The 24,749-nt window shown below is 33.6% G+C and overlaps 2 protein-coding genes across 2 annotated transcripts in view; both read right to left on the minus strand.

Moving 5' to 3' along the window:
- LOC106108435 (integrin alpha-PS1) overlaps nucleotides 1-14,136 on the minus strand; it is a 59,951-nt gene extending 45,815 nt beyond the window's left edge. Inside the window, exon 1 of the mRNA XM_013289600.1 lies at nucleotides 13,718-14,136. Within this exon, the coding sequence (XP_013145054.1) occupies nucleotides 13,718-13,893 (176 nt within the window). The 5' untranslated portion in view covers nucleotides 13,894-14,136. The remainder of the gene's footprint in view (nucleotides 1-13,717) is intronic.
- Nucleotides 14,137-15,268: 1,132 nt separating this feature from the next.
- On the minus strand, nucleotides 15,269-24,749 carry LOC106108587. Its single transcript, XM_013289810.1, has 8 exons — nucleotides 24,575-24,749; nucleotides 22,229-22,398; nucleotides 21,239-21,328; nucleotides 19,160-19,360; nucleotides 17,190-17,459; nucleotides 16,755-17,097; nucleotides 16,409-16,665; nucleotides 15,269-16,174 (listed from the first exon to the last, which is right to left on the minus strand). The coding sequence occupies exons 2-8, from the start codon at nucleotides 22,373-22,375 to the stop codon at nucleotides 15,842-15,844; spliced, it is 1,641 nt and encodes a 546-aa protein (XP_013145264.1). The 5' UTR covers nucleotides 22,376-22,398; nucleotides 24,575-24,749; the 3' UTR covers nucleotides 15,269-15,841.

Raw genomic sequence — 24,749 nt, forward strand, 5'->3', positions numbered from 1 at the left:
AAAATTTGAAAAACGTGTACCATATTATTGTTTCGCAATAATTACTATTAAATTAATTCTATAAACCGCCCGGGTATTCGACTTGTTGGGTGGTCGTACAAGATATCTAACGACCTTGAATCGAATTCAATCGATAATCCAGTCAATCGATATTTGATCCCAAGTTAGCTCGGTGCAATGTTTCAAGTATAAGCTTGAGCAAGATATATTTTGGTAGTTCGAGGAAATATGAGCTTGTAATCGAAATAGAATTTCCTAATGCATACCATCCGTTTACAATAAGTTAACGCCTGAGAGTGATGACGTCACAATGCTATACATCGAGTTTACAGTTAAGGGAGTAATAATCAAAACCAAATAACGTAGTAAGAGTTGTTCAAGGAGTAAATCTGTACTTGTTACAATTGTCTTTATCTCCGGCCACGTAATTAAATAAATACTAATAAATGCCATAAATCTCTTCGTAAAGAAACTACATTTATAGTCATTTTCCTCGAGACGCACATAGCCCAGCAGAAATTAACTTAAAAACAGTGCGCAGATAAATACAGACTAGATTGTAAATCTTGCAGTTAACCTATAAAAGTGCAATTTATCGCCGCGACATCAACCTGTATTTGTGTTATCCGCTAACTACAATCAATTATGAAGCTGTGCTACATACAGCCGTCGGAAAAACTGACGGCCATTAGAAGCACAGTTACGTAAAACGTATAACGTTCTTTGAAGAAAAAACTATTGGAAGCTCGACTATGTAGTGACCGAGTAACGGGTCGAGACACATTCAGCGACTCGGAAAAACTTGTTGGCATCGAATCTAGTTAAGATGTAGTGGAAAATTAATAAATATTGACGACAGAAGTACGGATTTTCTTATAGATCACATATGTATGCTGTAAAAGTATAATTTAAAACGTAACTTTAAAGTTTTCATTTTTACTAAATAGTTATTTTAATTAAAAAGCAACAGGGATATTTAGGATACAATTAACAAAGAGGATACAAAATAGCAGTAAAAAGTTACAGAATAAATCGTTAAATATTTTGTGTATTTATCTAAAGTTTTATTACAAAGAGAAAACATTTGTATTTTTTATGTATTGAAATAATTCAAAAAGTACTGGTCCGATTTCCGAATTCCGAAAAATTATTTCACTATTAGAAAGCTACATTATGTGAGTAATATAGGCTGTATTTTTAAATTTTACATGAACGAAGTCGCGAGCAACAGCTAGTTAGTATATATAGTTCTGACTTCAGTGCGGTTTTTCTTGTCGTATTTGTGGGACATCTCTCCAATAACACTTCCTCATTAATAAGCAACTAATCCTACCATAAACAGATGATTCCGCAGCGCATGCGATCCGTATTGACAACCGTTAGCGCCACCTAACTGTACGTAATGCGCTCAAGTTACAATGCCACTACTACACTACTGGTTCTCCTTAATAAGACATATAAATTTAAAGCAGTCGAGCTATATTAGACATCGAGCCCTTCCACTTTCCTTATCGAGATACACGTGTACGTAATATGGTATGTCTACCAAGATTAATCTATTTTGAAATTGCTTTGCGACTTCTGAAATGCATTGATTCTCTAATTTCATTTAGTGTAATTCATCCAATTTGAAAGTATAATTTTTGATACACCCAAAATAATTAAACATATTGTTAAATTAAAATATCTAATTAATATTCCTTTTCTTATCTATTATTTTAGAAAAAAGTAACATTTTAAAAATAATTGTTCAATTCAAGAATAAAATACAGTAACATTTCGTTCAAATTACGTCGGTATCGTTTTAGAAAGTTGACTCGGATTACGGAAATGTAATCCCCGATCTAAATGTAAGCAAACATCAATGAAAGCACTCAGAGTCAGCGGGCCCTGAGCGCGCCGTGTGTGCTCGAATAGTATCAAATGTTACTGATAGAGACGTTACAATCTGCAAGTACGATCACATGCTGCAGAGATTAAGGTGACCAAATTGTTCCTATATCCAGGATATGCCCATTAAAAATTATAATTAAAAGATTTTTATAAAAAAAATTACTGTTTATGAAAGAAAATTGAAACAATAATAAAGACATAGAGTTTAAAAAAATACAACTCATGAAATAGGAATTTAAAAACAAATTAGAACATTGATTAGAAATCACATACTCCAGTGGTGCTAGGTGCCACAATTGTTTTTTTTTTAAATTGTCCTCAATAGTATTAGGTGTATGGTTAGTTTCAAATAGAAATCAATATATACAGAACGGACAATCAAGCCCTTCCATACAGCACATAAATTTACAACTCTAATGCCACTTACTTCAAGTATCAAGAATGTTCAATGAAGGGACAGGACAAGCGGTGAAGACTGACAAGCGCTTAAGGTCCCATTTACCGTACGTGTGGAGAATGGTATTGAAATGTTAAATATTCATCAATACTTGGATTGAATAAAGTAGGGTAAATAGAATCGATTTGAATTGACAACTACGTATGGTACGTAATTAGTAAGGAAACGAATGCATATTACGAACAACGCATATTATTGTTAAAAAAGACAAAATAACAAATCACTAGATTGAAACCAGCACAGCATTCAAGTGGCGAGAGCAAACAAGAAGTTGCTTTAGTTATAAGAATAGAAAATGGTAATTTATGTATTCAATTAATGACTAATTACATCTAATGATAAATTTTCATTAAGTTATGATTCATCATAATGATGACAAAACTATAGACGTTAATAATACTTTGTTAATAAATTTTATTAAATAGTTTTACATTTTATTAATATTAATAATAGTGTAATAAAAACGAAATATAAATCTCTGGTTGATGCTGATGATTCAATCAAAACCGTTAACTATACACGGAAAATATTTACATCTCATAAGATTTCAGCTGAATCACATTTCTACGAATACATAGTTTAAAATGACTAATAGTCATTTACAGCTAGCAATAAACTGTTGTTAATAATTGTGAGACGTCACCTTCCTTCTCCTATAAACTAAAAACTTTCCTAATGTTTGGTAGCCGAAATAAATGATTGATATTACTTCTTCACCTCCTACGTTGAATAGTGAATATTAAAAACTACATATCTTATCCGAAAATAACATGAGTTTTATCTTAAACGATCCGTCAAGCCAAGCTTAGAGTACAATAAAAACTAATACATATTTATTCAAGCCAGCTGTGTTGACTTACAAGTTAAATTCTTTACGAAATTTAACTGTTAGAAGTGGATGACGCTGCATGTTAGTTGACTCAGCGTCAACAAGTCATTACGTGTAATTGGATGCTGCAGTTTGATGGACCGTGACCTTAGGGCTGTGCTGTCAACGTTATGATTGTACCTCTATCGTTTGACCTTCTTGCCCTATGAAAAAGCTTTGTTAAAAGCTTTATTGCTCCGATTGTTTTGAAATATACTAAGGTAGGATTTTGGCTTTGTTATCCAGGTCACTTGAATGGCAACATACGAAACCGATGGCTTAATTATTAATTAATTTTTTAATTTACTGTAAATGTACGTTAGCGTTCTCTGACATCCTTTTAGACATCTAGAAAATATAGGATTTGAAAAATACATATGTGATGTAGTTGTCTGCATTTCTAGTCGGGTTATACGATGCAATTGTATGCGATTTATTTTAGTCGGATTATACATTTTGTAGCTAACGCTCGTCTTTTATTTTGTACACCACAACTTTCTATACTCTTAATACAATTTAACACATACCTGAATATTATTTTCAATGAAAAAACTTATACTAAAGTTAAATATTCAAAGGTGTGAAGTAAGCTTACCTGCTCAAGTGGAAGTATTGATGGCGTGCCTCCGGACATTTTGTTGGTATTTACCTTTTCCGAGAAACACCTTACAAACTACCATATAATAATATTCGACACGGTTATTGTTGAAAAAATATCTCTCAAAGCGTGCCCGATCTTTTGACACTTACATACGTATATTAAGAATAGACCACAATATAAAATAAATAAAACTACCCGACACATTTCAAATAATACGACAATTTAAAAAATAAGTTACCAAATCGTACCGTTGGATTAAGACGGTAGGAATTCCGATTATTTAACTTTAGAATACACCAATTTTAATCTTGCTACGGCTTGATGAATAAAAAACAATTGAATAATTCTAACTAATTATTCTCTGCAGTAACAATGTTAAGTAGCGAGACTTGACACGGCTAAGCACTTGTACTAAAGCTGAGCAGTTTGCCCGAAGGCAGGTATTTACCATAACAAGGGAGGTAACACAATAGGGCCGATAGCACGCACATAACCTGCTGTATCTACCTGATGTATACGCCCTTTACACTTTACCAACTAGATCTACTCTAGATTATATTGTACGACGCCTTTGTGCCCGTATTTCCAATACAAGGAGATCCAAATTTAATGTATTGTTCGGAACAATAGAAATGGTAATCCTTACTCTTTGCTTATGTTAACATTTATGACCAGATAAAAATGTTGAGTACAAAGATAAAACAACCAGAATTTCAAATCTTTATACTTAGCTTACTTAACCTAACTTTCTTTTATTGGTATCAAACAGAAATATTCAAAAGATACTCTGCCTTCTGGGGGAAAGTCAGGGCTACGTACTAGCTAAAATACCTTTGTTGGTCGTCTTTGTAACTGGAGAAAGTCCCGGGGACTCCATCGGTAAATTTTATTATAGAAATAAAGATAAAATATTTCATAATTAATAATAATTCGCGTTTCGTTTTACGTACATTTACTTATCTACTATTAACAATTACATTATACAATACCAAGAAAACAGTAAGTAAAAAGTTTACATTGAAACACAATGTGTCAATTTGTTAAGGCACACCATTAACACAATAAAAAGACTTTCCCATACTTTTACAAATTCAACGTTTGCTCGATTCTTGAACAATGGTCAATCAATACAGCACCTACGTGACCGAACACTTTAAAATAGTAACGGAGTTATTGTTCCCTACAAAAGCTAGCTTTCAACACCCCGAACTCGGTTACATTGGGCATTTCTTGGCTGAGATTCTTTCACAAGTACGTCATAAAAGTTGTATTCCCGTTTATATCATAATATTAGTTCCACGCCCCTTCATTATCTATTATTTTATTGACGACCAATTTACGACACAATAAGTTGTGTAATTAAAAGGAACCAAACCGAAATGCGCTTAAAGTAAGTAATATAAATCGAAATTCTTAATGCTAAAGGAAAAGCTAGGAAAAATTTTTGATCATTTACTAGGATTTTTTCTCAAATTAGATGAGGTTTCAACTAATTTTAGTAGTTGTGATTACTAACTACTTCGACTAGTCAAAATAAATGCACATATCTCTCTCCGTCTCTTATAAATAGAAAGCAAACAAATAAACGATTATGAAGTTACCATCATTACGTAAACTATAAAATTATCCAATAAAAAAACGCACACCTAATTAATGCTCGCCGTTAATTACGAAGCGTATGGAAAGTACGTATTACCTTTTATGGCAAAATAAATGTAATGAATCAAAATACATTCTGATATTTTTTCGCGAAGTATCGAGGAGCGAAAGTGAGTGGACAGTAGTTCACTGCCATATGTGGTGAGCGCGCAGACATCCAATTAGAGGGAATGCGCGCCCCGGGGAACAACTATCTTCACAGGTAGTTGCATTTTATAACCATAAATGCGATAAATTCAACGTTTATTATGGTGTTAATGATGTGACAGTATTGTAGTCTATTGACTTGACGTGGTTAAAAAATTGACGTGCTAAAAAGTATTATTAACGAACAAAACCTTTAAATATTTGTTAAGTAACTCTGTAAGTATCCCAAAATACAAATTTGTGATCATATAAGGCAACATTTTTACAATAATTTGTGTTATTTATTGAAATATCGTGAATTTTGCAGTCCATATCTTTTAAATGCTCGTTATCGTTAAGAAACATCATTAAAACTAAAACATAAAATTCAAATTATTACTAAGTGGAAAAACAGAATTGAATTCTGTTTCCAAGAATTTAGATGCAACCCTAATAAATTTTAGCCGTAGGTATCACGTACTTGGGGCATTTGGCGATTAAATAAACCATCATGTTTGTGATCCGCCTGTACAAGGTCCGCCATAAAAGGCGGCAACCACAATGCCTTGGGAACTCGACTCATTTGAAGAGAAAACATTACAGTGCGTCCGACCCGGCTCGCTAAATCGCTTTTAAATGGAACTTTACAGACGTTTCATGATACCAGTGAGCGTTAACAATGCAACTCCTACATAAATGGCCATAATCATTCGATCTCCGACTATCTAAATGTCTGGATTCCCTACACTCAAATGATAAAGTAGACCCTGTTATGTGGTCGTCTACATGAAGAGACAACCAAAGCATGAATCATAAACCTCTCATGTACTCAAATTGTTTACACCTTTACTACGTAGTGAAAGGTTTTTAAACATTTGTGGACAAATAAAATACAATTCTTGCTACAGGAAAATGTCGATAAAGTATTTCTCGCATACATAAAATACAGTAATTTTTATAATAAAGATTTTCAGAAATAGTGATATCGATTTTGCCATGAAAAGTAACTTTAAATTCTTTATTTGAACAATACTAGGCCCAAGAATCACTGTGAATGCAGAAATACTTGGGCTCCCACATTTTGAGTGTCACCGGAGATAGGCAAGTGCGTCATGACACTCAAGCTCTGTACAAACAGAGGGCGAGCGTCAAATGTGATATCACCAGGATTATCACTATTTATCTGGACATGATAACGGACCGTATTAAACGTGGGCGCCGAGACTACGCCGTTTTATCGTCGCTTAAAAAATGAAGTAAATTATATAACACATTTTAAATTATACTTTACTTTTCGTTTGCAATTTGCATAATAATCTATTAATTTAGTATTTCAACGTAAGTCATAAATAGTTAAATAAAATAATTACTACCCTAAAATTGGGAAGGAATGTAAAAATTACCAACTTAATAGGTAGAAAACTTCTTTCACTAATTAATGAAACTCTCTTTGTATAATATATGAAACCGTAAGTTATTCTAAGCTTAGTTATATCTTATTTTATTAAGCTTTAAAAATTTTGATCAATTTAATTGAATCCTAGTACACCATATGGTGGATAACGACGGGAAATACAATCGTAATCAGTTCGTAGATACAAGACATATTTACGATGTGAAACCGAACACGTCATTAGGCATTTAATGCAAAAAATAACAGTATCTTATAACAGGTTCGTTAATGGTTGCCCGTTAATAAAACGCCCAACATACTTATAAAAAAGATTTCTGTTGTCATTTCTTCGAGTATGTGATCTTTTTGTCAGACTCGTCTATAAAAGACTGGTCGACAGTAAAACCACGATGACCTTGTGCTCGCTAACGAAGGCTGCGCTCCATAAAAGGCGTGGCCACAACAAAAAGAAACGCTCCAAAGCATAAAGACCACACAAAAAAACATCATAAAGAAGGAACAGGAACGATGTTCGGAACGCGAGTGCGACGAACCGATTATTTTTTTTATTTCTCGTTTTAATTTTAATTTACAAACTTATTTGAACCCTGTGGGAATATGTTTACTTAAATGATTCCATGATTATTGTATTCGATTTTATCGAATCCTTTTTATCGCAGTGGATAAAAAAAGAAAGCTGTCAAAAGCGAACGATATAAAATCATCAAATCAGACTTGTAGATCTCTTTTATGGAACAATTTGTAGTCGTACTAAAGAAATTATATGTCAAGTAAAACAATGCAAGGACCACAACATATAGTTTTTACAACAGTAAGATGTCATCTTCGCCACAAAGTTCTTTCTAAAGTTATAAAATTCAGCAATATGTTTCATACAACGGTACATCGTAAATGTATGTCCAGCTAGGCCCCACTTCAATAAAATAATCACATCGTAACAAAATATCACATTGAGAGATTAAACTCTGGCAATTCGCTATCGTTGTGTAAACGGGGCAGATGTTGTGCGAATTGGGTTACATTGATATGATAATTTTATTCACAGACATATAATTATACATATATTCTAATTAGAGATACATATATCATAATACCCATCATTGTAACACTTTTTACTATAGGAGAAACCCTATATACCTAAATAAACTTGCATCCCGCGACTCCATTGGCGTGGAATTTAAAAAAGTAATTATCCTATGTGTTCTTCTAGACTCCCCTTTACATCTATGCCAAATGACACCGAGATCCATTCAGCAGTTTAGTCGACAAACTCTAACAATCATCCTTCATCCATCTAAACTATCGCTTTATAATATTAGTAAGAAGTAAGATGTAATTGATGATATTTCAATATTCATCTAATTTAAATATTGATAACCAAAAAATTCCTCTTGAGTAGTGTTTGCTTTCTTTGCTTCATAATTGGCAACGTAAGCGGAATGTATTTCCTATCTACATACGGAATTTCCGAAACGTGCGAGCATAATTATGCCAATTATATTTAATTGTACAAAACAGTGAAGCGCGAGGCCTCTCCGCGCTGCCTCATCCTACATGATTAACTTTAACGATCACAAAATTCCGTACTCCTCGTACTATGTTTCATTGTAAACGAAAAAAACAACGGTATTTTATCTGTACTTAATAATAGCAATCGTCAATGGCCAGTTGAATAAAAAAAATGAATACAGATATTCATTCTTCCGTGTATTTAATCTAACTCAATGCAATGCATTGAATAGACTAACTTTTTAGTAACGTTATCTTTTTGTTACATTTTAGAGTATTTTGGAGTTAGGTTTCAGTTTATACAATAACTAGCTGTTCTCGTGCGGCTTCATACGCAATGAAATTATGAAAATATTATTTATTGTTCACATTTGTCAAATTATTTACTGTCAAAATGACATGACATGACAAACCTTGGCAATATTGCTTCCTTGATATTGGCAGCAACTTATGGTCTCTTTCCCACATTAAGGTTCTTATCCAAAATCTTTACCCTCTAAGTTCAATGGAGTGAAAATATATAGCCTAAAGCGTGAAGTAAGTGTGGGGCTTTTTATTAAAAAAAAAACAAATATTCAATAATATATTGCAATTGTGGACATCTCAGGCAACAAAGAAATGTGTGTTTACGCTTTATTATAATAAATATTATAGATACTATCAACTTTATATTTGATATTTTACAGCAATGTAACACTGCAATATACTCGTAAATTCCTAAGTGCAATAAAGCTGTAAGTTAACGTAAGTACTTTGTAATAATTGTGATTGCGACCTGCTACTGTCCGCGTTTAATTTGAATAAATAGCTGCGGTGTTGAATTACCAGTTGGTCGTATTATACTTTAGGACTGGTTGGTATCAGGCAGGGTTCATAGCACCTACAACGTGGGTGGATGCTAGCCTGGGATCTTAACCACTAACGAATGCAAATTGTAAGCAATTATTTAAAGAACGTTGTTCAATATGCAATTATGTGTTGATTCATAATGTATAAATGATATAATAAACATATATAATTAGAATAATATCGAGAAGTAATACTCGTGGACGATGTTATGCAGCAGATTCAAGTAATTACGTAAAAAAATATTCGCTTACGTTTAAAGTAAACTAAAATGGGCAACAAAAAACATGTAGATCGACAGGTCAAGCATTTAATTTCATTATGTCATTAACAGACGAGCTTGTAAACAGATAGGTAGTTACTGTAAAAACTGTGAAAGATATTCGAGGCTACGTTTAAATTAGATTACATCAAATGTAAATCTCCATGATCAAAGTTTTACTAAAATAAACAAAAAAACATATGACAGACAAAATTTGTCATCCCCGGATCATGAATGTAAGAACGTAATTAAGGTTTCCAATTCATAAACTTTTAAATAAATGACGGTAAAAAAATAACAATAGATTAAAATAAAATGCATCCATTATTTCCTTTTACATTATCAATAAGTAAAGTAGATTCTTTTTTCTATTCTAACATCGAAAGAATTATAGTTATTGAACACAATACAACGCATTTCACTTATTGAAAGGTATTTCACATAATGATGTGTTAGTGTCATTCGCTTGAAGAGTCCCTAGTCACCAGAGTCCCGCAGCGCGTGACGTGTGAACATTTTAATTGGAGAGAATCGGTTACTAGGGGAACAACCCTAGCGTAAACCGAAATAGGATTATTGGAAATAACTGCGCTTCGTATGAGCTAATGGCACGCGTTCAATTAAACCAGAAATAATAACAGGGACCAAAGGCGTCTCTATTGTTTGTGGTTAGAATATTATTTGCGTCAAATAAAGCCATTACATGTTGTTACTAAAAATATATGCTATATTGTGTGATGTATTAAACGTATGAACATAATATAGAGTATAACATATTAATTCAAAATGAACAAAACATATTTATAATATAAAAATTAGTATTTACAGCTACTAAAAAATAAATACCATGATTAAATGAAGAGGTTACCTCAATGTTCATCAAAGGATGTTGAAGTTCTTAATATCTCAATAATTGCCGAATCTCTTCTGTTTAATTATTTAAATTTGTAAGTTCTAGAATTACTGATATAAATTGAAGAAGAATCAAATAACACATACAATAAGGTGTCAAACTTTGTGTTTTAAATTTATTACTCACCGATGGTCGCAAGTGTATCTTGTATATGGGTGCTATTTTTTACAGCTATAACTTTTTATAACATCTAAAACGGTATAAAAATGTTCACATAAACAAAGTTTTTACGAGTGCGTGTCAAAGTATGAGAAATGTCTTTATTTGTGGGTAAATGTCCGTAACGCGCCCACGTGGCTTTCATACGTGTTGGTAAACATCGTGTGAAATAGAAAAGTCAACACACGTTCATATATAGACGCACAGATTATGCAATAACACGAATTTTAAAATGGCGTTTAACTTTGACACAGAAGTTGATGCCCATTTCGTTGCCACTACGAACACAACTCTTACATCATAATCACCCGCTCACTATACGTCCCCACTGAGGGGCTTGGAGCCTACCCTAAGTTAGGGTGACTAGGCCATAGTCAACAGAGCTGGCCAGTGCAGGTTGGTTGACTACACACATATCTTAGAATTTCTTCGCCGATATATTTGCCGACAGGTTGCACAATGTTTTCCTTCACCGTAAGAACGTCGGGTAAATTATGTACATTCGAAAATTCGCAAATCAGGTTGGTACATGGCGAAATTCAAATCCAGGACCTGTAGATTACAAGTCAAGTGCACTGAGCCATTGAATGTCTTGAAGGAAAAAATGAAGTTTTAACTCTTACTATAACTGTGTGTTAAAAATCCACTTTTTGAAATTCCCAATAGAAGGCTCGACTTAATCAACTATAGTTTGATTACAACGATTATTTGAAAATCGTACATATAAAATGTCTCCTGTACAATATGAATCTGGTATATAAATACAATTATTTGTATATCAGATAGAATCGCGATAAATAACTGTTAGCAAAATCCATATTCCATTTTATTTATCAGAGTTATCATATTCTTATCGCAATACCACGCCCCGCGTATCGACCACTTGATACATCTGACAGTATTTACTCTAAAAACATATACGAATGAATGTAAATATAAAAATCTAGAATTCTCCTATCATTCCGACTTAAATCTAAATATAAAAATCTAGATTAACAGTCCGACTTAAAACTTCTTTGAGATTTACCTTGGGTAAACTTTAGTGTTATCTAAATAGTTTAAAATATATCAATGCATTTTTTAACATGTATAAGTTTATAATCTTTCTTTAATGTGAATGGTAAAAGTTTTATACAATTATCTTTTAAATTTTACTCTATTATTTAGCTATACTTATTTATGGTATCTTAAACGATTTCTATAATGAAATGAGTGGTCTTTATTTGTAAAAGCCATTAATGAGAGCATCACTATAAAATAAAACACAATTCAGTTGATGATATATTAAGAGCAAGCACACAACATTGACTAAACTATCGCATAACGGTTGTGCGATTGTCAATTGTTTCTCAGCCAATTTAATTGTTTAGTTATACAAGTAAACATCGGAACGTGTACGCACTTCCATTTAATCTCATACAAATCAGTCGTGCGATAGTTTAGTCAAAGTTGTGCGCGCGCTCTTAGTCTCTATTCAGACATCTACATTTATAGATCGCAGTCTGAAATATACGTTGGATATTTTCCAAGTTTTATTACAAGTATTTTCTTTTGCTAAATATCAGTTGTAAATGTTACGTATGACTCACTGTAAATCTCTAGGAAATATTGCTCAGAACTGTTTGATAACGTTTCAAGTAGTTGCAATAAAAATATAGAGAGCAATGATTGTAAATAAAACGACATTCTTTAAATAACATGCAATTATATTTACCTTTTTAACTTCAAGCATTTATCATTTGGATATTTCTAAATAATGTTCAAGCCAATATCATAAGTACATCAATTATTTTATCTAATTCTTGGTAATTACCTCAGTTTTTAAAAATGTAAATAAAACAATAGGGATCTTTTTTTTATAAAAAATCTAAACCTTTTGTACAGCTCATAATAGAATGTCTTTGTTTTTTGTGGCAGTCGGCAATTGTTTGCATTATTGAAGTATCCAGTTTTAAGGTAGCCGAGTCAAGTACGCTTCACTTGAACCTTTTTAAGGGTAACTTTTTTCGAGGGCTCCCTTGTATTGACTTTTAGCTTAGGATAGCTTAAATTCTACTCTTTCAGGATTTTTTTATTATATACTAAACAAGGTAAAATAATATAACAAATAGTTGTAACTATATATTATGTTTCATTTAAAATAGTGGTGGGAACTTATTCCTTAGTTGCTCGAGACATTTGATATAGGTCAACTCTAGCCGTAACCACAGAGCAGTGAGCAATGCACCCAGCCCAAACAAACTCAATGCACTTGGCACATATCAAAAGGTTTCGTAAACCGACCTGATTTATAAATAAAAATCAATAGAGTTACTGCCACATTTATAATCGTTTAATGGGTTATTAAGCAATCCCTTAGTGTACATTTCTAAATCCACAATAAGGTAAATACTTAGTTAGCTATTAACGGATCTGAGTGAACAAGTTAAATTCTGTATGTCTAAAACCATAAAACAAAAATAAACTTAATAAAGGAATCATTAGTTTGTGCCTAATTCTGATAAGATCGCTGCGTACATCCTGTTTCAGAGGCTAAACTCTAACTAGCCGGTAGACGGCTTATATTATCGCACCAGTTCTTGACAGATAAGAAACTTGAAATGTTGCTAACCTCAACTCAAGCTAAACAGTTACATTCAAACTAAGCTAATAGACGCGCGGTTGCCGGCGCAGGCGCAGCGTAAACACTCGCAAGAGGTCATGTGTTAATGTGAACAATACCAACATTCATCAGTATACCGGCTAACTATGACTTACAATGTATTGTAACTTATACAGTATATAAATTGATTATTTATTTTTACAATAAATTAAACTCAATAGATATATTCACATACTTCGATAGCTTCAACCTACTTAATTATTGATAAAAATATTTTCATTATACATTCAAAGAAACGTATCAGCACACGATAGCAAACACATGGCAGGACCGGTGACCTTCACACGAATCGTGTTAAGCGACTTATGTTTTTAAGAATATGTATTTCTAGTAAATCTTATAACTTACCAGCTTGTTTTATCTCCGCTAGTGCTGTTTATTGTGAGATGTTCGGCGACGGAAAATCCAAAATAAGAACCTTTCTCGCCGTACTTTATCACTGGAATCCTCGGCTCCAGGTTGAAACTGAAGGCACTATGTAAAATACACAAATATAAAACACACCAACACTCCTTCGAAGCCATCGTAATGTTCGTAGTTATCGTATTATAAATCGCGTGTTTAAACAAAATCACTGTCTACAAGTTATAGTTTTGTACATCGCGATTTTCGTAAAGTATAAAATAATGAAACGCAAAGCGATGAGACCCCCAGCGCGGTTGCCGCTCGCCGGCTGAGTATTGGCGGTAAAGTTTTGTCGCGTTTCTGTTGACTCTACATTCAGATACAACGTGTTTGCTCTACGCACATCCGAGCGCGCGCTCTCGGTAGAGGCGAGTGAACTCATAAAACATGCGATACTGGGAAAATGAACGCCATCTAGTGTTGAAAAGCTTTACCTCCGAGTTAAAAGTGTATTCTTGATATTGCAGCATTTAGGTGTAACAAATTTGAATTAAAAATATCAAACAATATAAATTGCGTTACATTTTAATTTTCTATATGTAACGATACTTTACGTTTTAGTATTTATCGGCATAGTGTTCCATCTACAGTAACAGCAGTGTATTTCGTCATCTTATCAAAAGGAAAACGTCTACATGATTCCAATAATGGCCGATAGGTGGATTCAATTTTTATAACCACACTAACTGTTGTCGTGGGGCTTCGTCCGCGAAACATTATGAAAACTTTATTTTTTTGTTAACATTCCGTAAAATCGTCAATTGGGAATGTTTTAATGCGTACAATGCAAACAATAATAAACGCCTTACTATTGGCCGAAATTTAAGTAACCATGGCAACCTTTGCTTATTTGCTACTCTTAGCTATTATTTTTTCCAGTCGCGCAGAGACATCTTTTAAATTTAACTACACTCAGTAAATTAAGAGCATGAAAATGCATATCTTAAAGCGTGTCTGATCACTCGTCACTCGCTTTTCTTCACGATGCACTTTCGATTTGAATAGTTTTTTGGCTTACTTCCCACATAAGTACTATTAATATCCTAAAAATTATATTCCGCAAATATTGACATTTGTAGAACATAGACAATGTACCAGTTAGATTTACAGCTTCTGTTTAGATTATTATAAAATACACTTTCAGTTGTTTATCGCAATTGATATTTTTAAAGTATTTTTATTTTTCAGTATTTCGTATTTTTTTTTATTTTTCTTGTGAAGATTTTAAGCGCTCTATTTCAAGATAATATTCTTCCTTGGTCTAGGATTACTTTTCATATTCGATAGAAATAACCATTTTTTACGTAGGAAGGTAATGTTGGTGTTTTAAGATATTCTAAGTACACTTTGGTTTTTTATGTTCGTTGCTTTCTAGCGGTTAGGCTGATAGATTTTCGACCCCCTTTTAAGACAGACAATAAATGATATCTGTCTGTTATATTTACTCCACACATTTTAATGTAATGATTTATAACAAGAAATAAAACTTTGTACTTTGTATTTGAATTAATTTTATTGAAAGGAAAACATATTTTATAATAATGATCACCAGTTTAAGTTACATATGAGTATACATAAAGTGTGAAGTTTGAATTTTGACGTGTCTTTTGCTCATAGTTACTAGTCTTTTCTACTCTCTCCGCAATAACAAAGTTGTAATTAAAACAAACAATAACTGAAAATTGAAAATCTCATCCTTCTTAAGATTGTTGATAACTGTCATATGTTAAGAAATTATCAACAAATGTTATAGAGAATGATAAGGAACCAGAGATGTTATGGCAATCATTGCCAGCGAAAGCCTAATACCGAACTTGAGAAGAGCATTTTGATGTTATTTAGCTCATTATCTTCGCTTTCGCTGCGACAACGAATCTACAACCGAATTGCCAACAGCAAAAGGTACAATTAATGACCTCCTTTCGGTTGCAAACTCGTGACCAAACCAGTTTGAATTGACGAAACCTAAGTCGCGCCAGTTGGGTTGTTTTGATATCACAATACAATTCGAGAAGCGCAACTTGCACTTTCTCATGTATTGCAATACCATTCGGTTCTCGTGACTGCTTAAGGGATGGGGTGGAAGGTTAGCTCTGTCTGTGAGTGTGCGAACAGCAGGTTCAATTGCGAGTCCAAACCAACGTTGAACACCTTGACCAGCTTGGCTGCCTGCTGCCCCGGGTCCTTGCGCACGAGCGCCGTTCCCGACACCTTCATTAGATGCACCTCGGAGTCCACCGATCCTCCTCCAGTGGTGGCCAGTTTCACGTGGCATGTCACGTCCACTTGGATATATTTCTCCACCGCCTTTCCACGCTTACCCGGCACGTCTACATATTCAGTCTTCTTTTCTATTTGAGGCAGATCAGCCCGGAATACGCTCGCTTCGCCAAGAAGACCCTAGAAGAAAATTAAAAAGTATAGTTAGCAAATTGCGCTCCATTCAATTAATTTGGCATCGTACCAAATTCTTGATTTATAAAACGACGATGTACCATTAGTAAACAAATAAAAATTTGGACTATGCATGAAACTGCTAAAAGATCTATTATAGTATTGGCAGAGGTCCAGCTCTATGTAACAACGAAAATAATACTTGTTCTAAACATTATGTTAGTTATTTAACACGCTTACCCCATTTCCTGTAATAGAGAACTTCATATCGGGGTGTACGGCGCGAGGCTCCATGCCGATACCCTCGGGTTGAGAGTCCGACCAAAAGTAATTCTCCGGTGCGTTCAGAGTATCGGGTTTGAAGGTGATACGTTTGCCGTATCCCATTCCAATGGACTGCAGCATTAAGCTCCGACCTTCAAACAGATGGCGACGACTGTTCGCAGGACGCACGCGGTACGAAAATCCAGGAATAATACGGGGATCAACATAGGTTCCTGAAATAAATATAACAATTTAGATATTATAGCTTGTAAATTAACTGATAAGTAAGTTGAAACCAGTATCTAATTTCAACATAACATACCAATTACTGGAAGTTCGTATCTTTCCAACCCCACCATGCTGTATTGGCAAGGAATATCTTTAATGTCAGCTCCATTGACTTTAATTCTTCTTGATGAAGATTGAACGCCGGGCTTTAGTTCGTAACCTTTCTTCAATTGTTTGATTCCGATAGCAACATTGATAACTCTCACAACTGTGGCATTTCCACGGCCTTTTTTCAGCAGAGCAACTCCAGTAACGGGTACTAATTTAGTAGCGCCATCGTTCTCATACCATTCTACTTTGCAAAGTGTGTTGATCTTCACTTTCTTCTCGATCGTGCCATCTGCACCTATCAGCTGGTTTACTTCGATTTGATTCTTCTGCAATTTAAATAACAGTATTTTAGTTATATTTCTGAAGTTAAAATCATAATACTTTGAAGACATTTCACAACTATTTGATCGTAACTAACCTGTTGCTGAACAACTTCTAATATGCCTTGTGGTTCATGGTTAGCATCATAAATTGTGAACTTGTCACCGACGGACACGGCTTCGATCTCAAACAGGAATCCCTCGGGTCTAGAGTCCGACCAGAAGTAGTTGGTGTTGTCGTTTAGAGTGGAATCGCTCGGCTCAAATGTCAGCCGGCGAGCGAAGCCGCGGCCAATCGATTGCAGCGTCAGAGCCTTGCCGTCAAACAAGTACCTCGGCTTCACTGATAGAGGTGGTGCGTCCAAAGCCTGGAATGTTACACAATGATATTCATATTCCATTCAGGATAATAAACAAAAATACTCATCTCATACAACTTTGAACTTGAAACTTTACTTTTTTTCAAAACAATATTTTTGGTCACCACTTTAGAGAGATTTTACTTAAAAATTTAATAAGTGAATATTAAGAACGTTAGTTATTTTTTCATTTAACATGCAATAATACTGGATAGTTATGATACCAGTGAATTGCTTACACTCATGGTAATGTCAGTGGGACTATATTTTAAAAATTATAAATGTATGAAAAAATAACCACAGAAGGACTCAGAAACTTTTTATAAGGACAAAATTGACATGTAAAGATGGCATGGTGCCCTTATGAATGATACTTATGGTTTACCTATTATAGACATAACATGCTGGCGGCCTGTATGTCTGTTTCGACCTGTCGGGCCTCCGCGAGGTTTCTCGAAGGACAATCATTGTGTATGCGAACGCCGCACTGGGCGTGGTTCTGAAAAACTGGACGATCCACATACCATCGCCTACAACGGCAAGTGCAAACAACCAGTGGCGAAAGAGCCGCAAGTCAACAGTGTTGGTCGTTGATGAAATTTTCCATTCTGTAAACGTCAGCAACGGACACTGCTACTCACTAACTCCCTAACATTGACCGAATTGCCCTAGACCGCTGAAACTGACTAGCTGAACCAATTGAATTTGGACCACATAAAATGTAGTGAAACTAAAAAACAATTAGAAACAAAATTATATCAGCATCTTTTAACATTTTTTGGTAAGGTTGCCATTACTTTTTTTTGTACTGTTGCAACACGAAATGAAAATTTACATGAATTTTAAAGCTATATATCGATAGCATATTTATATTACATCTATCAACATAATAGTAAAATTGTAACGTAATTTTACAACACATTCAAGATAAGTTATATTTACCATGACAACCTTACTTAAAATTTCAAACGCTGAGAAATTTTGAAATAGGTAATCGAGGGACAAACGAAAAATAAAGACAACTTGTAACAGTGGTCAAGTTTACCGCAATAGTTTACTGACCGTATTAAAGTGATTGGAAATTAAGATAAATGGAAAAAATAACCATTTATTTCCCGAATATTATGAACATTTTTGTATGATCGTTTTGGAAACAAACTCACCATCCTGTTGGTAGCTGAAAAGAAGGACCAAACAAAAATGTTCTGTAGCAAAAATTAAATACCACCGTTACGAAAATAAAGATAATTCTATCAAAACATTTATTATAATCAAACACGCTATGCTAAAAGATTGCCGACATCATTAAGGTCCAAAATCAATTAACAATTTAGATTAAGCGTAGCCGTTCGCGGTCCAATTGGTAAATTTTGCCCCTTATCGATATGGATCTTCGTAGTTTTTCTCTGATTTCTCGGAACGAGTAACAACATGATACAAAAGCTTGAACTTATTGCATATCAACTGATCGATGAACAAAGCCACAATTAACATTCCTGAAGAATTGTCGCTACCGGTCTCATAACCAACAACTACTCAAGAATTTCAAAACAAAGTCAACGAAATGTGGAAGATTGCGTATACTGAGTGAAATTTCAATTTGCAATCATCAACACTTCTAGTTACTGTGAAATGCGACAATTCTTCAAATTGCAATGCATTATGATCAGTGTATTTTAAATTGAATTATAAACATATATTCTTCTCACCTGCATGGGTCTAATTTTATATCTGAATCCGGTTCTGACTCTAGGGTCAATGTAAACTCCGATGACGGGCATTTGATGGGGGGCGGGTTGCGGGACACGGTACACGGCGGGCACATCGCCGAGGGTGCTCGCGTCCAATATAACCTCTTTGTCGTACACGCTTGATTTCCAATAACCTTTGCATGGAACCTCCGGAATCTCCTGCAATACAACACTTTATTGTTACAAAGTATAATTGCAGTTACGACACTACATCACTCAATGATTCCAAAGTAAATAATCACATCCAAGTATTGTCAAATTTAAGTTAAATCGATGAATACGCTATTTTCAAAGAGTTAAGAAATTTGATTGCCATTTTAGATTTTCTTTATTGTTTTGCCTAATAGTTAGTCGAGATGTCGTTTAAAGTTTTATAGTATAAAATACATTGGATCGGTCTCTTTAGTAGTTATTTAATTTATTTTGATTTAAGTATTCTTATAATTTGTAGCAAATCATTGACAAAGCGATTAAAAAGGGTACAGATGATAAAAGTTAAGAATAATGAACTAAATGAAGACATCCTTTCCAAAATTCTTTACTGCAACTCGCGTATTTTATTTCTTATAATTTAAACTTACTTCTACAATATCACAGGGAAGTAACTCAATTTCTTCATAAAAGACAGCCGCGAGCATTTTTATAAACTTAAATAAATCAAACAATGAATTGACTCTCGTCTGCTGCGGGATGGCACACAGTAAAGCTCGCCTTGGCATTGCAAGCCGTGTTTTGTTTTAATAGTTCATGCCAAGAAATATGTATTATCGTCTATGTTATTATTATCTATACCTATGTTTAAATAATTTTAACACTTTAGAAGTAAAGCGCAATATGTAACAAGACGTAACACAGTGTTTTTTAAACTTTTGTGTTTTGTCTTTTGCAGTCTTTCTTTTCTCTTGCTTGATTATCACATTTTTACATCCTAATTGCTTTGCTCAAATTTCCATCTGTCTCCTAGCCACTATCATCTATCTTGATTGCTTTGCCGATCGTTTAATAAGGCGAACAATTTATTGAACATACTATACCAATGATATGTGATATAGAACTGAAAGAAGTGCAGATATCAATTGAATCACTTCAATCAGAGTAAATCAGGCAAGACGAGAATGACGCACATTCACAATCAAAGCAAATTGATTTGACAGCGACGCTGAAAGTACAAAGTCCATCCAGGAGATCGATCGTCGACTATTTATAGCTACGTATAGAGCTGTTGAACGGCCCAGTGAACAGAAACACAGTATAACCACACCCACACACGCCTACATTTGTAATATGGAGTTCTAAATTTGACAAGGATTTCTTATTATTTAAACAGTGGTAAATAATTTAGCTTCGTAGACGAAGTAGGCGTGGCCTGTATTTGGAGGACGTTGCTTTAAAGAAATTTAGGTCACTGTAAAAGTTATTGACGTGTTTAGAGCCGTTTATTTTTTTTACTAAAGTAGTCTCTTAATGAGGAATTATTAATGAAAACCTACAGTAAGGAAACCTTAAGCAATATCGACTTTGAATTTAAGTAAAAAGTTAAATTGGTATCAAGAAAAGTTTTATTGTCATTTCATTAGTGTGAAGCCACACGATGTTATTGGACAGTGAACGACGTCCATTGAAGCTGTACAATGAACAGAATTTAATGAAACGTTTGATAAGAGCGTCTGGACTATATGTTATCTGTTTGTATAACGTTATTTTGGTCGCAGGGGGCCGAACGGCTGACGTAAACTTATCATTAACTTGATGAGTTGAACTAAGGGGTGCGTCACACATTTATGAAATAGAAATAAACCAGCACTCTTAATTAATTAAAGCTTAATTGCAAAAAGTATTTAGTCTTTTTATATAGTTTTCACCATAGCTATTTTAATTTTAAATTTTCTACAGTCAAAATATAGTAACAATCATTTGAAATAATTTCAATTTAACGATATGTCAAGTTAATTATTTAAAAGTAACATTATAAAATCGTATTTATCGTTTTAATTTGAAGTTATAGATGGATTTGAATTTAATTTAATTAGAACTTACCGGCACATCCAACTCTGAAAAAGCCTCTTCACCATCACTTTCATAGTCGCTCGGCGCTGATGTCAAAGCCTTCGGTCTTTCCTCGGGCTCCTGCGCAAGATTCAGAATTGATTATCCTAATACTGGATTAGGTTTTTCTTATAAATTTTGAAGACAACTTCACATTGTTTTCCTTTCCAATAATATTTTTACCCAAAAAATATTGTTGCTGTTTCATAACTTTAAAACGTATTATTTTTTCCTGGTCTATTTAATGCGTGTTGCATTATAATTCATCTACTTGTTGTCTATGGTTTCATATATTTTTTTTTATTTTTGTAATTTGTAATAGTAATTCGTGACAACCCGATCATAATAACGTAGTTTACAATTTTCTTATCACTAACTTATTACGACTAGACGGTTGTTTATAACAAAAATAAGACATCTGCAAATCGAGGCCAGAGATTTATTATAGTATGTTTTAATAATCGAGCCTTGACTCAATTGTAATGAGACAATAAGTAACTGATAAATACGACAAAAAAATCTTTAAATATTTCATTAGCAAAAAAATGTTTTATTGTCATTTATTCAGTACCGAAAACATTCGAAGGGCATAATTCGGAGAGGCCATTACGACCTCGCTTATATTTAACAAATTCTCTTCACGTTACGTCACGAAATAATCTGAACGAATAAGTGGGTATTTTAAAAATGTCAACGGAATTCGAAAGTAAAAGCAGATATACTTTTAACGTGAAAAATATAGATTGCTGGATTAAGTTCTAGATAATACTTATTTAATTTTTTATTTGAAATTTCTGAGGTTTGCATCAGTATTCGGTTAATTCTAAGTCTAATTAGCATTTTAAACTAACTATATCCAAAATACATACACAATTCTTAACCATGTGTGTGATGGTTGACAAAATCAGTATGTTCTTTATCTTTTTCATATAGAGATAAGACCATAATATCTATAAGTAACACTTTTTTTAAGGCACTTACCTGGGCATAAGTAAAGTTGTCCACTAATTCCGGTTCATCAATCGCAGTGGTAGTGCCGGCTAAGCGAGCGCGGGTCAGGTTCCACAGGCGTCGCAAAGCCAACGGAGTCTCCTCAACTTGCATTTCCATTGCGGAGTTTGCGAGCATCTTGATTATTTATTACAAGTTTCCTGTTAAATAAAGATACAATGTATTTTTAGTTGGAATAGGTGAAATACTAAAAGGGTTCATATTTTTTTAAACAAGATGCTATTAAATGTCTCCGTAAAATACAGAAATTTTATCGGCTGTTAATTTGATCTCGTTGCGATTTCAAAAGCCAAAATGTGCGCACTATACATGTTCGGCCGATAAAAATTTGTAGTCTGCGAGGGCTCTAAAACTTCACTATTTTATTAAAACGAATAACTTCCAAGATGTCGGTGATTTGGTCCTTGGGAAATACTATATGCGATAAGGGGAAGAACAAGCGTAACGTAAACCATCAAGTGTGCATTGATGTTAAGAAACGAGATAAGTGTGCCACGACCTCATAAAATGACAGTTTGTAATCTGTCTACACGTTTTAGTCATGAACGTAACAATTTTACTATTTGCTTTAACATATGAAAGCACACATTTAATGTTATCGCTAATAGGAGAGCTTTTGCTGAAAGAATTTTTAATCGGCTTAATTTCTAACTTTTTCTATGAAAACTGTTTTTATATTTGTTTGCTCATTACAACATCGAAGAGCAGTTTGTGAGATTTGATTGTTATTTCGAAAAAATCGGTTACTACGCGTAAACCACAACATAAGACACTCATAGAATGTGAGACTCTGTCTCCTCATATACATAATCCCGCGTTGTTTGCGAAAAAACAGTGCAATTCATAGAATTTTCCTGATTTGACGTCATAAGATTTTTCAAGTTATTGTGCAACATTAATAAGATTAATGACTTGAAAATAATATAATTGAAACCGATTTTACCTTACAAATAACTCATTTTTACCGTATTGTATTCCTTTAATTTCTTATCATTTATTGTACGTTACATTTCTATACATTTCAAAATGCATTGTATAACGGTTTGTAATAAAACGCACGGAAACTGTTCAATCTCTACAAAGCGGCACATTTATAAATAAAATAAATTCACTTCGAGTTTTCGGTAGAAAACAATCATAGATCTTAAACAAGTTTCAATTTATTTATGCAGTAGTAACAAAAAACGATTTAATATTTACGAAATTAATTTCTACATTAATTCGGGGAAAATAGCTTCTATACAAGTTATAAAAAAACGAGGCAAACTAACTAAAGATTTATAGTATCTTGTGAATCGTGAACGAACTGAACTTCAAAGAAACAGGGTGACCCCAATTTAAGAATTAAGAGTCTCTGATTACTAAAAAATATTAAACATGTTAACATTTCTTTTCTGTCTAAATTTAAAATTAGAAACTTAGCTTAAATTTTATTTTTTAATAAAGTTTAAATTAGTTACAAATATGATAAGAAAATAGAAAATATTATTTCTATAACTGGCTGTTCAATGAACTGCGAACGCTGGAAATAACGGCAGAAATAGAAATTCCGCTAGCGCATAATCGTGAATTCATTTACATCGCCACGTCATAGTCCTAAAGTTTATACAGCTGATTTTCATTGAACATATTGTTAGATTTCTGTCAGATATAAGCACAGTTAAAAGGTACTAAATACCGAAGCCTTTAAAAATATCATGAACCAGACATCGTCTCTTAAATGCGTCCCTTACAATGTTGAAAGTAAAGCAGGTACAATTCCAGTGACGATCCCAACAAAAAAAAGATCCCACATCAAACAGGTAGTTGATTCTTTGTAGAACAAGCAACAGCTGTATATGTAATAGAGATAGGGAAGGAAAACTATTAAATTATCAATTAGACACGCACGTGTAAATTGTAGGTATTCGATATTTCCAACATGAAGTAAAAAGAACTCTTTTATTAGGACAATTGAAAAAAAAATATTTAAGGAAACTTGTTACTTATTAAGTTAACTTATGAGTTACAAAATTCAGACTATTTTTAAATCAATAAATCCGTTTAATTAACCGTGAGGATAAATTAGTCGAAAGTGTTCTTCACTTCTAATCCATTATGCGACGGCGAGAGAGAAAGCGCTCGTGGTTGCAGTTCTGCTTATGTCGGTCGGCCATTTGCTGTGCTCGCTCTAACTTACCAGAACATTCTTTTGCAATAGAAACCAGTTTATTGTTAAAATACTAAGATAATTGTTATTAAATTCTTATTACTATAGTGTCGATTGACCATGCATTTTGAGGAAAAGGTGTTTTTTTACCATTTATGTATGCTTACCTTGGTGATAAAAAAATTTATTGTTTGGCACTGGGCAGCGGGTATTGTGATGGTCGATGGTATTTCTGCAATACAAAAAGTTGTCACAAATGCGGCGACGGCTTCGTAGACGTAAAACGTAGTAACGTGCAGCAGGGCGACTCGAACACAACTGAACGACCACACAACTTTGAAT

This window comes from Papilio polytes, unplaced genomic scaffold (assembly GCF_000836215.1).
Source record: "Papilio polytes unplaced genomic scaffold, Ppol_1.0 DF821511.1, whole genome shotgun sequence".
Classification (NCBI taxonomy): Eukaryota; Metazoa; Arthropoda; class Insecta; order Lepidoptera; family Papilionidae; genus Papilio; species Papilio polytes.